Raw genomic sequence first — 15,885 nt, forward strand, 5'->3', positions numbered from 1 at the left:
CATATTGCAAGATTAGGAGGCCATGGCTATATTATGAAAAACTGTAAACGTAAACCTAGATCAAGTTCCAAAATTTGTCTATTATATGAATGGGACAGAACTGATGAGGTGAAGTGACCCAACTCGAAATGTAGTTGCTGAAATTGGTCAGGTAGGTTGTGCATGCCCACAAATGGCCAGAGTGGACCTTTAACACAGGCGTGAGATAGCGGGGGTAGTTGCAAGTGCCTATATGCCTGCATGTAAACTTGTGATACCAGAACAATACTACTTGTGGAAAGCTGAACAGTGTGCTAAGATATAAGAAAATAACTGCAGATGCTGGTACAAATCGATTTATTCACAAAATGCTGGAGTAACTCAGCAGGTCAGGCAGCATCTCGGGAGAGAAGGAATGGGTGACGTTTCGGGTCGAGACCCTTCTTCAGACTGATGTCAGGGGGGCGGGACAAAGGAAGGATATAGGTGGAGACAGGAAGATAGAGGGAGATCTGGGAAGGGGGAGGGGAAGGGAGGGACAGAGGGACTATCTAAAGTGTGCTAAGATATATTGGATTATTATATTGGATAGTTTTATTGTCAAATTCAATAATTATTTTACCATATATGCAATTATATTGTGAGATTCAAAACAAGATCAGGTGCAGGAATCGTGTAGACATTTTTCTACCCCATATATATATATTGGGGTCAATGGCTATGCATTGGGTAAGATAACCAACTCTGCAATGGTATCAGTAAATAAAAGTTTGACCTTATTCTGTCAGTATTTTGAAGTGGTAACAAGATGGCAGTAGAACAAAGATTAAGTGAATGCAACTCTTGAGGAAGATACGTATACTTACAAATTATTACTTTGGGGTCTCTGAGTCCATGAATAAATGTTGACAGAGAATCCTGCAGAAATTGAGGTTTTCAATCACTGAATCATGTTCAAGCAGTAATGCTGACTTCATATTTGGAGTGACACCATTTTACCAGAGCATCTTGCTCTGGCAGGTTTTCAACATATCAGCATAACTTGATATGTTATTGAATCTAGTACAACAAGGTCATATCCTTATGCTAAGATAACGTGCATATTCACTATCCACGTGAGAAACAGAATTGGTTGTTGAAGTGGTTCTTTATCGTGACATCTAAAACCACATTTAATGATATCAGTCAGCAAATTGTATCATTATACATGGGGAGACAAAAATCAAACCCAAGGTTTGAGGTGGAATGAGCATGTTCTGGATTTAGTCCAACAATAATTGGACTTTGATGTGTGAATGCAATTGAGTGCCTATTTTAAAAGTCGTATATGGAAAGCTTTTATAATTTGATTGTTAGTTTCTATGTCTATAAACAAAACTATTGCATGTTAGCAGTACTTCCTTATATCAACCCAGATTGTGAGTTGTAACATGCCAATTTTTTTTAAATATAGCATTGCAGCCAAACTCATTTATGCTTTTTACCTTAAAAGTACATTTTTAACCACGAGTTTCTAGTTAGATATTAGGACTAGGAATTCTGACTAGTTGACCCCACCTTAACAAGAAGATATTGGAACAAATTACATTATACTAGATAATATAACTAGGCAATATTTTAGTCAGTCTGAAGAAAAGTCCCGACCCAAAACATCGCCATCCATGTTATCCAGACCCGTTGAGTTACTCCAGCACTTTGTGTCTTTTTTTGTAAACTAGCATCTGTGGTTCCTTGTTTCTGCAATATTTTAAGTAAGGAATAGTACAGGAAGTTTTATCTCTACCTTTGAAAAATAAAATTGAAAAACTAAATAATTTCTTGTCATAGAGCCTCAGAAACTAAACAACAGAATAATTTAGAATGTGTTTCAGAATAATTTGTCTCATGAGCACTTTATTTGTGTAATGTTACAACAGGCAACCAATGTGAACAGGTTTTTCTGGAGAACCCCTTAAATCCAGTTGCACATACCATGTTACAGTATTTCCTGAGGAAATTTTCCTGTCTGTTCCTGAATATCAATGTAGGATCAGAACTGGCCTGAGGGATTTATCCACCTTTCTGCACTTCAAGACTGCCTCCTTATGTATGGGAAGGAACTGCAGATGCTGGTTTAAACCGAAGATAGACACAAAATGCTGGAGAAACACAGCGGGTCAGACAGCACGGTATAGAAATTAGGATTTGACTTACTACATCTGTAAAGTATGTTGATGAGACCACACTTGATGTACTGTTTGCAGTTTTGGCACTAGTCTACCTAGACTGTAACTATATAGCTCCTTAAAGGAAGATGCTATGAGGTTGCAGGGTGACTTGGACAGGTTGTGTGAGTGGGCGGATGCATGGCAGATGCAGTTTAATGTGGATAAGTGTGAGGTTATCCACTTTGGTGGTAAGAATAGGAAGGCAGATTATTATCTGAATGGTGTCAAGTTAGGAAAAGAGGACGTACAACGTGATCTGGGTGTCCTAGTGCATCAGTCACTGAAAGGAAGCATGCAGGTACAGCAGGCAGTGAAGAAAGCCAATGGAATGTTGGCCTTCATAACAAGAGGTGTTGAGTATAGGAGCAAAGAGGTCCTTCTGCAGTTGTACAGGGCCCTAGTGAGACCGCACCTGGAGTACTGTGTGCAGTTTTGGTCTCCAAATTTGAGGGAGGATATTCTTGCTATTGAGGGCGTGCAGCGTAGGTTTACTAGGTTAATTCCCGGAATGGCGGGACTGTAATATATTGAAAGACTGGAGCGACTAGGCTTGTATACACTGGAATTTAGAAGGATGAGAGGGGATCTTATCGAAACGTATAAGATTATTAAGGGGTTGGACACGTTAGAGGCAGGAAACATGTTCTCAATGTTGGGGGAGTCCAGAACCAGGGGCCACAGTTTAAGAATAAGGGGTAGGCCATTTAGAACAGAGATGAGGAAAAACTTTTTTAGTCAGAGAGTTGTGAATCTGTGGAATTCTCTGCCTCAGAAGGCACTGGAGGCCAATTCTCTGAATACATTCAAGAGAGAGCTAGATAGAGCTCTTAAGGATAGCGGAGTCAGGGGGTATGGGGAGAAAGCAGGAATGGGGTTCTGATTGAGAATGATCAGCCATGATCACATTGAATGGCGGTGCTGGCTCGAAGGGCCGAATGGCCTACTCCTGCACCTATTGTCTATTGTCTATTGTCTATTGTCTATTGTCTAAATGAAGAGAAAGTTCACAAGGTTGATGCCGGGGATGAAGGGGTTGATTTATGAAGATATTTTTAGCTGGTTGGGCCTATACCCAGATGTTTCCCATAAAGGAGTGGAGAGTGGAGAGTTATGGGGAACAGTTAGAATAATTGAATTGAGAACAAGAACAGATTGTCCATAATCTTCTGGAATCAGATGTGGTGGAGAGAGAGGTGATCTTCACCTTTTTCATATGTTCTAACAAAAAAATAATCTGAAAAGGGAGACACTGATGTTGGAATCTGGAGCGAGTCTTGATGCAGCGTCCCCACACAAAATGTCGACACTTCCCTTTTTGCCTCCACAGATGCTGCTTGACCCACGAGTTCTTTCAGTGGTTTAATTTTTGCTCAAGAACTAGAATATCCCTTATTTTAACAGTTAAAGATAGCTGTAAAATTAATCAGGGCTCAACAGATGTCTGTCCATTAATTATGCCAGGAAAATTTGCTGCTGTAGGTAATCAATTGAGGAACAGGACTGAGTCAAGATTTCTTTGTTTCAATAGGGCAGTTTGGACAAAGTTGCAGCTTGCTCACGAAGTAGAAAATGGCGAGACAACTCATGCTGTTGCCACATTTTCCCAGAGCTTTCCTTAGTGCAACATTGTCAGAAAACTGGACCGAGATTTTTTTTTTCTCACGATGGTCCCGAGACATTAAGATCCATGTACACACTTTCCTCATCTTTGTGAAGTTTACAAGGGGCCAGCAGCATCAAAATTATAATATTATCTGAGGACGCATCTTTTGCTAAATTGCCAAAACCAAAATCGGAAAGAAGCATTTAGATGATATATTTACAAACCTTTTGAAATAACAGCTTTGACCCATATATGTGAGTGTGGATTTATGTTATGCACTCTGAAATATACATACCGATTGGCTGAGAAGGACACAATAGGCACTTTTCTAGTTGCTGGCCAATGACTCCAATCCATCCGGAGGTATCGTAGTTGTATTGTTAAACTAACTCAGAACAGGGGCTGATTTACAGAAATGTGACTTCACGCAAATTTTCCCATGCATTTTTCAAGCATTTTTCAAGCTAGTAATGAAATGTTCCATGCTATTTCTTAATGACAGAATACTGTATACATGTATTTTGACAATACTGGAGAGATTATTATTCGGGTTTTTACACCAATACACTTTTCTTAACAAAAATCTACCCATCACGCGAAACCTTATAAATATCAGATATAAATTAGGTAACTTCAAGACCAAAAGTCAAAAGCGTTTTTCATGATAGACAAATTTTCATCGTTTTACAACCATTTTGGACACCAAAAATGTGATATAAAACTCTGCCACATATAGTCATGAATATTTAATTCATAAATAAACTTCATATGGCCCCTCATACATATACGTTTTGATAATGATCTAGGGAAATATCTTCATCAATACCAGGAGAAAAATACAGTAACATGTCCGGTATTCCGCTTAGCAAAGATCTGGTAACAGTCGTTGTGCTTGGTGTCTATTGTCACAACGACTGTTATCGGGGTCAGAAGGACATGGATAGGCAGCGCTTCAGGTCGAGAACCTTCTCCAGACCAGAATTGTCACCTATTATTTATCGGCAATATCTCCCAATTTAATTTATGTTGAAGAAACAAGGATCTGCGGATGCTGGTTTACAAACAAAGACAGATTATTTTCCCTGTATTCCATTGCTGTATGGTGATGGTCTGTGAAGTACTTTACAATGGGGTGCTACTATACAGCTATTACTACAGCTGAGAAATACACCCTTGGCTATAAAGCATTTTAGAACGGGCTGAAGAGTGCAATTGAAACGAATGTCCGTAGGAAGGAACTGCAGATGCTGGTTTAAACAGACGATAGAAACAAAGTGCTGGAGTAACTCGGCAAGTCAGTTAGCCCCTCAGGGGGACATGGACAGGCTATGCCCCACAGAGCGCCAGAACAACCCAGCGGGTCAGGCAGCCTCACAGGAGGACATTGGACAGGCGATGCCTCGGGTCAAGACACATCTGAGCAACAACAGAAATGTCTGAAGAAGGGTCCCGATCCGAAACGTCACCCGTCCACGCCCTCCAGAGATGCCGCCCGACCCACTGAGCCACTCCAGCACTCTGAAACGCCACCCATCCATGCTCTCCAGAGATGCCACCCGACCCGCTGAGCAACTCCAGCACTCCACGAAAACGCCACCCACCCATGCTCTCCAGAGACGCTGCCCGACCCGCTGTGCCACTCCAGCACTCCTCGAAACGCCACTCATCCATGTCCCCAGAGACGCTGCCCGACCCGCCGAGCCACTCCAGCACTCCTCAAAATGCCACTCATCCATGTCCCCAGAGACGCTGCCCGACCTGCTGAGCCACTCCAGCACTCTGTGAAACATCACCTACCCATGCTCTCCAGAGACGCTGCCCGACCCGCCGAGCCAGTCCAGCACTCCGCGAAACACCACCCATCCATGCTCTCCAGAGACGCTGCCCGAGCCGCCGAGCTACTCCAGCACTCTGTGAAACTTCACCTATCCATGTTCTCTGGAGATGCTGCCTGACCCACTGAGTTACTCCAGCACTCTGAAACGTCACCTATTCATGTCTCCGGAGATGATGCCTGACCCACTGAGTTACTCCAGCACTCTGTGAAACATCACCATCCATGTTTATACATGGTCCCCGCATTTCAGGGCACCATAATGTTTGGGACACATGGCTTCACAGGCGTTTGTAATTGCTCAGGTGTGTTTAATTGCCTCCTTAATGCAGGTATAAGAGAGCGCTCAGCACCTTGTCTTTCCTCCAGTCTTTCCATCACCTTTGGAAACTTTTATTGCTTTTATTCTTTTATTCAACATGAGGACCAAAGTTGTGCCAATGAAATTTGCCTTACTTACAAATGAAGCCAAAGATACAATGTATTGTAATATATGTTTTTCTAATGTAACGCACGTCGCGGTGTCCACTCAGATGGATGCAATATTCTACTACATGATCAGGTGAATGAAGTGGAAATGGTGTTTGCAATATTATTGTTCCATGTGGTATTCATAAACATAGAAAGGAATAAGAAATACGTGCACTTACTTTGCCAACCAGGTCACTGGCGGACACCACGCGACAACCGTAACACAAAATGTATTTGTGTATTCTGATGCCATTTTCGGAAACTTGCCATCAATATGCTATCTTTTCTTATATTTTTTGTTGATACTATGTTAGTCATGAACCCAACAAAGTGTTTGTCAACTTTTTTGAAGGAATTTGAAATTTGACCCCCTTTGTCACATTATTGTGTGCCAGTATTGTAAAAATACACATATATTCCAATAGTTTAATTATGAGTAGTGATAGGGCGATTATTGAATGAAACAAAAGAATTACAGCAAGTCTACGTAAAGGGATACAATGTGAATTGCTATCGAAAATGAACGTCTCTGACTTACGGAGAAATTGGCTACGGACTGTCCCAGGAACAGAACTCTTGCATAATCCAGGCACTGCCGGTAATAAATTGATTAAATCTCACACATGAACTGTTAAGAATAACAAGGGAAATCCTTGATGCGCTATATACTCGGTTAAATATTTCATAAGCAGTTGAAGTTGTAATGGCATTTTAGTAATGGTATTTTACGCACACATTATGCATCTTTGTGGTATTATGGTGGAATCTATAGTAATTGATTAATATGATCTTTAATCAACTGATCAATGGAGGTGCCAGCAATTTAAACAGATATCACTCGAGTTGACAATCAGGCAGTAACCATAGAGAAGAAGGTAGGGTTTGTAACATGTCAGGTCATTGACCTTTCATAGGTAACTATGATCCTTTATGTTTATTGCAGTGACAAGCGCTTAGTGCACAATGATGCTCTAAACACTAATTATTCACCTGTAAAATGAACAGTTCATATTGTTAGTCTACATTTTAATTTTTTTTCCATCTTTGGCCCAGAACCATTTTGAGTTGAATATAATTCGGCTGTCATCTTAAAAATTAATGGGAAAAAAATGTAGAACAAACAGTTCAATGGTAAGGAAGGATTACGCAGCTGGCTGATAGGTTGTTTACAGCTTAGCTGATTGAGGTGCCTCTGAGCAGCACTGCTTATTTGTTGCACTGATGCAGCTTCACAAGCATGAAACGAATTTATGCAATTAATGAAAATCTTCAGATGAAACAATATCGACGACTCCTTAATGACTGGATACAATCATTACAGTCTTGCTTTAGTTATTTGAATTGCAGAAATCTGTCCATTTGGAATTCACAAATACTACCCTAGAGTAAATTTTACACTCTCGAAATTTATATGTAGTGGGGGGGGGGGGGGGGTCACTTAAATGAACACAAAATAGAAAAGAAGATTTAATCTATTTTGAACTCATTTATTGAAGCACATGCAGATAATATGGGTTTATCAGCACAGTAGGTACATTTTGCTGTTTAGATTTTTGTTTTCAGACATTATCCTTAATTAATGTAGTATTAGCTAAATTCTTTCTTGCTGTTGTTTGAAGTGCTGCCCCTGAATGACAGCTGAAATGTTGCAATTGGACATTGAAAGGTTATGAAAAACGATTTTTCGATTCTCATCGAGTTCATTGCCGTGGAAAAATGAACATAGGTGCCAAAGGCTGGCCAACTCCACGTTCAGGAAAGTGCTTCTTGACATGATAACCCAACATTGATTGAGAAGTAGGGCCATGTAGTTACAGAGAAGCATGAATGAGGAACAAGCTAAATCGGGTTGAAAGATTCTGGAGGTTTATGCATTGAAATAAACTATAACCAGGAGCGAGTTACAGGTGGATATGTTTGAGAACTTCTGGGAATTATATATTGAATAACAGATAACTGAATGAGTATAAGAAAATAACTGCAGATGCTGGTACAAATCGATTTATTCACAAAATGCTGGAGTAACTCAGCAGGTCAGGCAGCATCTCGGGAGAGAAGGAATGGGTGACGTTTCGGGTCTGAAGAAGGGTCTTGACCCGAAACGTCACCCATTCCTTCTCTCCCGAGATGCTGCCTGACCTGCTGAGATAACTGAATGAATTGTACAGGAAAGAACTGCAGATGCTGGGTTAAACCAAAGATAGACACAAAATGCTGGAGTTACTCAGCGGGACAGGCAGCATCTCTGGAGAGAAGGAATGGGTAACGTTTTGGGTCTAGACCCTTCTTCAGACTGAAAGTCACGGAAAGGTCTACTATGAATGAATTACCGGCTGGACTTTAATCAAAGGTTAGGGATATAGACTGGGAATATGTAGAAACAAGGAACCGCAGATGGTGGTTTACAGAAAAAGACACAAACTGTTGGTGTAACTCCACGGGTCAGGCAGCATCCCTAGAGAACAGATAGGTGACCTTTTGGGTTGGGACCCTTCTCCAATCTGAAGAAAGGTATAATTGGGAGGTGTCTGAGATGGACAACTCTTAGAGTCACAGTGATACAGTGTGGAAACAGGCCCTTCGGCCCAACTTGCACACACCAGCCAACATGTCCCAGCTGCACTAGTCCCACCTGCCTGTGCTTGGTCCATATCCCTCCAAACCTGTCCTATCCATGTAGCTGTCTAATTGTTTATTAAACGATGGGATAGTCCAAGCCTCAACTACCTCATCTGGCAGCTTGTTCCACACACCCACCTCCCTTTGTGTGAAAAAGTTACCCAATTGGATTCCTATTAAATCTTTTCCCCTTCACCTTGAACTTATGTCCTCTGGTCCTCAATTCCCCTACTCTGGGCAGGAGACTCTGTGCATCTACCTGATCTATTCCTCTCATGATTTTGTACACCTCTGTAAGATCACCCCTCATCCTCCTGCACGCCAAGGAATAGAGACCCAGCCTATTCAACCTCTCCCTATAGCTCACACCCTCTATTCCTGGCAACATCCTCGTACATCTTCTCTGAACCCTTTTAAGCTTGACAATATCTTTCCTATAATATAGTGCCCAGAAATGAACAATATTCTAAATGCGGCCTCACCAACGTCTTATACAACTGCAACTTGAACTCTATACTCTGACTGATGAAGGCCAATGTGCCAAAAGCCTTTTTGACCACCTTATCTACCTGCGACTCGACCTTCAAGGAACTATGCACCTGCACTCCCAGATCCCTCTGCTCTACAACACTCCCCAGATGCCTACCATTCACTGTGTAGGTCCTGCCCTTGTTAGACATCCCAAAATGCAACACCTCACACTTCTCTGTATTAAATTCCATCAACCATTCCTTAGCCCACCTGGCCAATTGATCCAGATCCTGTTGCAATCTTTCACAAACATCTTCACTATCTGCAAAACCACCCACTTTTGTATCATCAGCAATCTTGTTAATCTTGCCCTGTATGGTCTCATCCAAATCATTGATGTAGATAACAAATAGTAATGGGCCCAGCACCAAACCCTGAGGCACACCACTAGTCACAGGCCTCCAGTCTGAGAAACATCCTTCCACCATCACCCTCTGCTTCCTTCCATGAAGCCAATTTGCTATTCATTCAGCTATCTCTCCTTTGATCACATGCGATCTAACCTTGTTGGACAGTTCCTGAAATTAACAATTATACACTACTGAATTTTTTATACACACTTGGCCTTTTGCCAATTAATTTTGCATCAGTTATCAAATATATTCTTAATACAAGGGGCACAGTGGCACAGCTAGCAGAGCTGCTGCCCACAGTAATAAGTAATGAGAGAGCAGGGTCCTTTTTTTGGCAATAGAAATTTTGTTTCAACAAGTGCAGCATAGGAAGAGATTTTCATTGCCACCAGTTTCAGCAAGCATGATACAAAGCTTTCCTAATTCAAGTTTTCATTCTTTTCCCAATAGAAAATGATCCTGAGTCTGACTTTGGCTGCATTGTTTGACAGTATTGCCTATCTAATGGTAAGTGGATAATAACTTTAATGGACCATACCTGAATTATAGACTATTCTCTAACTTATATCTTCAGAACTTATCGTGCTATGATTCGGTTTATATATTTTTCTAATGCTGTATGCTATACAGAAACGTATATTCATTTATTTTTCACTTGCACATTTTATAGAAAAATGAAAATGTTTGAGCACTGTACCCTCTGTCCATTTGGTAACCTCTCGCCATGATGGACTAAAGTACATGTGATGCAATCTACATTTCTTTCTCTTCATAAAATAAATACATGGTTATGATGTGATTGACAACAATTATTGCTGTTTTTGATTAATGGTACTGGAAAGATTTTTAAAAATACTTTCCTAAATATATGTGCTGTTCCATGCTTTAAAGGTTTTTAAATTGTATATGCTTATGTAAACTTTACAGTGCCCTCCATAATGTTTGGGACAAAGACCCATCATTTATTTATTTGCCTCTATACTCCACAATTTGAGATTTGTAATAGAAAAAATCACATGTGGTTAAAGTGCACATTGTCAGATTTTATTAAAGGCCATTTTTATACATTTTGGTTTCACCATGTAGAAATTACAGCTGTGTTTATACATAGTCCCCCCCATTTCAGTGCACCATAATGTTTGCATGGCTTCACAGGTGTTTGTAATTGCTCAGGTGTGTTTAATTGCCTCCTTAATGCAGGTATAAGAGAGCGCTCAGCACCGAGTCTTTCCTCTAGTCTTTCCATCACCTTTGGAAACTTTTATTGCTGTTTATCAACATGAGGACCAAAGTTGTGTCAATGAAAGCCAATAAAACCTTTATGAGACTGAGAAACACGAATAAAACTGTTAGAGACATCAGCCAAACCTTAGGCTTACCAAAATCAACTGTTTGGAACATCATTAAGAAGAAAGAGAGCACTGGTGAGCTTAATAATCGCAAAGGGGCTGGCAGGCCAAGGAAGACCTCCACATCTGATGACAGAAGAATTCTCTCTATAATAAAGAAAAATCCTCAAACACCTGTCCGACAGATCAGAAACACTCTTCAGAAGTCAGATGTGGATTTGTCAATGACACTGTCCACAGAAGACTTCATGAACAGAAACATAGAGACTACACTGCAAGATGCAAACCACTGGTTAGCCGCAAAAATAGGATGGCCAGGTGACAGTTTGCCAAGAAGTACTTAAAAGAGCAACCACAGTCCTGGAAAAAGGTCTTGTGGACAGATGAGATGAAGATTAACGTATATCAAAGTGATGGCAAGAGCAAAGTATGGAGGAGAGAAGGAACTGCCCAAGATCCAAAGCATACACCTCATCTGTGAAACACGCTGGTGGGGGATGTTATGACCTGGGCTTGTATGGCTGCTGAAGGTACTGGCTCACTTATCTTCATTGATGATACAACTGCTGATGGTGGTAGCATAATGAATTCTGAAGTGCTTAGACGCATCCTATCTGCTCAAGTTCAAACAAATGCCTCAAAACTCATTGGCCGGCGGTTCATTCTACAGCAAGACACTGACCCCAAACATACTGCTAAAGCAACAAAGGAGTTTTTCAAAGCTAAGAAATGGTCAATTCTTCAGTGGCCAAGTCAATCACCCGATCTGAACCCAAATGTGCATGCCTCTTATATGCTGAAGAGAAAACTGAAGGGGACTAGCCCCCAAAACAAGGATAAGCTAAAGATGGCTGCAATACAGGCCTGGCAGGGCATCACCAGAGAAGACACCCAGCAACTGGTGATGTCCATGAATCGCAGACTTCAAAGGATATGCAGCAAAATACTAAACATGACTACTTTAATTTACATGACATTGATGTGTCCCAAACACTATGGTGCCCTGAAATGGGGGGTACTATGTATAAACACTGCTGTAATTCCTACATGGTGAAACCAAAATGTATAAAAATGGTATAAGAAAATAACTGCAGATGCTGGTACAAATTGATTTATTCACAAAATGCTGGAGTAACTCAGCAGGTCAGGCAGCATCTCGGGAGAGGAGGAATGTATAAAAATGGCCTTTATTAAAATCTGACAATGCGAACTTTAACCGCATGTGTTTTTTTTCTGTTACAAATCTCAAATTGTGGAGTACAGAGGCAAATAAATAAATGATGGGTCTTTGTCCCAAACATTATCAAGGGCATTGTACAAGAGAGAATGTAGAGTTAGTATAAATGGATGATTAATGGCAGATATAGACACAGTGGGCTGATGGGCCTGAATCTGTGCTGTGTCTCTGATTCTACAAACAACCATGTAGCACATTACACCGAATATTTGCATTCTTTTAAATATTTAATTTTACTTTCGCAAAATCTTAAAGAAAAATGGCACTTTGATTTGAAGATCACAGCCATCCTTTTGAAGTGTTTTTTTTGTAATATATTGCTGCAGAATTCATGAAGGTTTTGGGATCTATTGAATAGTTTATTTCCATTGTTTGAAAATAAATAAAACAAAATGTATTCTCTTGAGACAGTGTCCTGGGATCGAGGATAATTTGCTTATTTACTCTAGTTCTGTGGGGGCTGAGGTGACCAATGTGGAACAAACAGACTGGCAAAGGTGGGGCAAGAATTGCTTGATGGGGTGGGTGAGTGGGTGGATAGGTAGTTTGGTAGGTAGTGTTTTCCATGTACAAGAAGGGCTTCAGTGTGGTTCTGATGTACGTAGTCAAGCTTCTTCTTGCCTTTCCTAATGCTCCTCTTTCATTTTGAGCTGCCATGACCATGGGTTACCACAAGTGTTGGGATATTACAGTTTTTCAGGGCAGCCTTTAGAACAATCTTTATCAGGTTCTCTGTCCATGCGGTAATCTCTTGCCATGGTGGACCTGAGTACTTAAGATATAATATATATTTCTCTAACTTCAAATATGTAAGCAATTTGCATGCTTTAGAAATTAATTTGGTTTCTATTCAACAGTATGAACCTTTGCAATAAAAGCAAAATTGCTCAAAACACTCAACAGGTTGGGAGGCATTTATGAAAAGAGAAACAAGATAACATTTCAGGTTGAAGACCCTTCATTGGGACTGAAAAAAGGAGAAAACAAGTTAGGTTGTAAGTTGCGGGCAGTGTGGGGCAGGGATGCATAGGACAAAAGACATGTTACAAGGAGGATAAGTCATAAATGAAATCATCAGGTTGATGGGTTAATGGGAAAGATTATAGGGAGAGAGAGAGAGAGAGAGAGAGAAACCCTGATAAAAGGAACACAAAAGCATTGTAATGAGGGCAGTTAGTGAGTGAGAAAACAGTGTAAATGTTCATGATATTCATAGGGAAGTGAATGGTGAAGATGGAAAAGCGTACCAGAAATTGTGACGTTAACGGCATCTTTGAAATGAGTGGGGAAGGAAGATGTGTTAGGTAGTGGAATCTCATTGAAAGTGGCAGAAATATGTGGGATAATGAACCGAATGTGAAGACTGATGCAGTGAAAGGTGAGGACTGTGGAACTCTCCTTGCTCTCCAGGAGGAAAGGGACTGAAAGCAGTGGTGTGATAAATGGATGAGATGCGGTCAAGGGCTCTTATCAACCTATCTTCTAATTTTTATTTATTAAATGACCATAAATGAAAATTAGTGTACATACTAAAATGATTAAGGTATACAAAATTTTAAAGCACAGATAGGATGTTTTTCCCTATCAAAATTAAGAGAGCATAGGTTCAAGGTGAGAAAGAGCTTTAAAAAGGATTTGAGGGGAACCTTTTTTTTTACACAGAGTAATTGATATCTGGAACATGCTCGAGGATGTGGTGGAATGATATGTAATTATTATGTTTGTGATATTAAGGAAGATATAGAAGGATACGGACCTAATGCAGACAAATAGGATTAGCGTATATTGGCAAAAAGGGAGCCATGAACCGGTGGAACAAAGGGCCTGTTTCTATGATTCAGATTCAGGGTGGTTTATTGCCATGTATACCAGGATGCAATTAGTTTCCTTGTTCGCAAGTTAGTTAGGTCAACAATGTCCACGTTAGTGATACAACTATAAATACAATGATGAATGCAAAACAGTAGAATGGTGCAAAGATTTTAATGTAATCTAAAATAGTGCAAAAAAATGATAGTGCAAAAACAGAATAACTGAATGAGGTAGGAATAGGTGTAAGAATATGTGGTAGCACCACTGGAAAGGGAGTGTAGATGAGTGATTAGATCAGGAGTCTGATAGAAAGAGGTAATTGGGTCAGGACTCTTATGACTCGATTTGAAACTTTGCCTTTGGAACAGGGAGAAGTTATCCCAGACGGTGCTCTGTGCAACTTCCAAGCCTGGTGGCTTACCTATTTTGGTGAGTTTTGTGAACAAAAACACAAATCATATCATCCTGATTTCTAATATTACACATAAACATGTGTATATTTTCTTTTTATAATGTATATATTTGAAAATATCTTAGTTAATGGTATGCCTGTTTTAAAGAAATACGACATTTCGTTTTCCCATCACCTTGTGGGAAATTGTAATATACTACAAATTAAGTTTAACGAGCAGTAATGATATGGTGTCCATGGGATTTTCCTAGAAAGGAGGGAAGAGGGAAAGAGCTAAGCAAGATAGAGATGAGCAAAGGGTGAATGATCAGAGATAGACTAGGATCAGAAAGTTGTGAGACTGAAGGAGACAGTTAAGGGTAAAGGATCAGAGGTGGTGAGGGAGTAGAGCTGATGAAAAGAGTGGGCAAGATTAACCTTGTATTCAACATACGTTATGTTCTTTGTACAAATTGTGCATGTATGTATGAGTATACGTGTGCTTAGTTTGAGTAGCTGAGTCTGGTTTCCAGTTATCTTGGACCTCTTACTATCAGACCAAGTCTTTGCATGGTCAAGATCTTGGGGACATTAGAGATACAGCATGGAAACAGGCCCTTTGGTTCACTGAGTCCAAGCTGATCATCGATTCCCCATAGACACATTAGTTCAACACTACTTACACACTAGGGGCAATTTGCAGAGGTTAATTAATCTACAAACCTGAACGTCTTTGGGTTGTAGGACAAAAACGGAACATCCGGAGGAAACCCATGCAGTCACAGGGAGAACATGCAGAATCCACATCGATAGCACCCGAAGTCAGGGTTGAACCCAGGTCTCTTACGCAGTGAGGCAGCAGCTCTACCAGCTGTGCCACTGTGCCGATTGGTATGCAATTATTTGTTTTTAAAAAATCAAGTACGCGTACCTTCACCCCTCATTAGAAGCAAGTTATCTCAGTCCTGAAGGTCTCTCCAAGTAAAGGAGATGCAGCTATTAACTTGCATGATATTCCCAAGTTATAAATTGTCTATATTCTGTATTCATGCATTATATATAAATGCAGGTTTCAGTTGTAGCCATTCATCTATAATTTTATGCAAACATTTTGAAACCAATAAACAATTTAAAAATGTAATTTATACTTTAATTTTCTATCTTCCATTCATTTGGAAAATTATAAAATGGCACAGACAATTCATGCATTTAATGAAATGCCTTTTTGTCCTTTTCAAAGAGTCATATAAGGCAGAAGCATTGAATCTGTGATAGACACAAAATATTGGAGTAACTCAGTGGTTCAGGCAAGATCCCTGGAGAACATGAATAGGCGACGTTTCAGGTCAGAACCTTTCTTCAGACAAGGATCTCCAGCAATGCTACCTGACCTGCTGAGTTGCTTCAGCATTTTGTGTCTATCTTTGGTCTAAACCTGTATCTGTAGTTCCTTGTTATTACATTATAGCACTGAATTTGTGCTGACCACAAAGTCCAAA

At 40.2% G+C, this 15,885-nt stretch overlaps 1 protein-coding gene across 1 annotated transcript in view; it reads left to right on the top strand.

Annotated features, from left to right (window-relative positions):
- The window catches only part of LOC144598778 (uncharacterized), a 121,314-nt gene that overhangs the window by 11,721 nt on the left and 93,708 nt on the right, over positions 1-15,885 (top strand). Inside the window, exons 4-5 of the mRNA XM_078409181.1 lie at positions 10,048-10,104; positions 14,364-14,424. Of these exons, the coding sequence (XP_078265307.1) occupies positions 10,048-10,104; positions 14,364-14,424 (118 nt within the window). The remainder of the gene's footprint in view (positions 1-10,047; positions 10,105-14,363; positions 14,425-15,885) is intronic.

This window comes from Rhinoraja longicauda, chromosome 12, assembly GCF_053455715.1.
Source record: "Rhinoraja longicauda isolate Sanriku21f chromosome 12, sRhiLon1.1, whole genome shotgun sequence".
Taxonomy (NCBI): domain Eukaryota; kingdom Metazoa; phylum Chordata; class Chondrichthyes; order Rajiformes; family Arhynchobatidae; genus Rhinoraja; species Rhinoraja longicauda.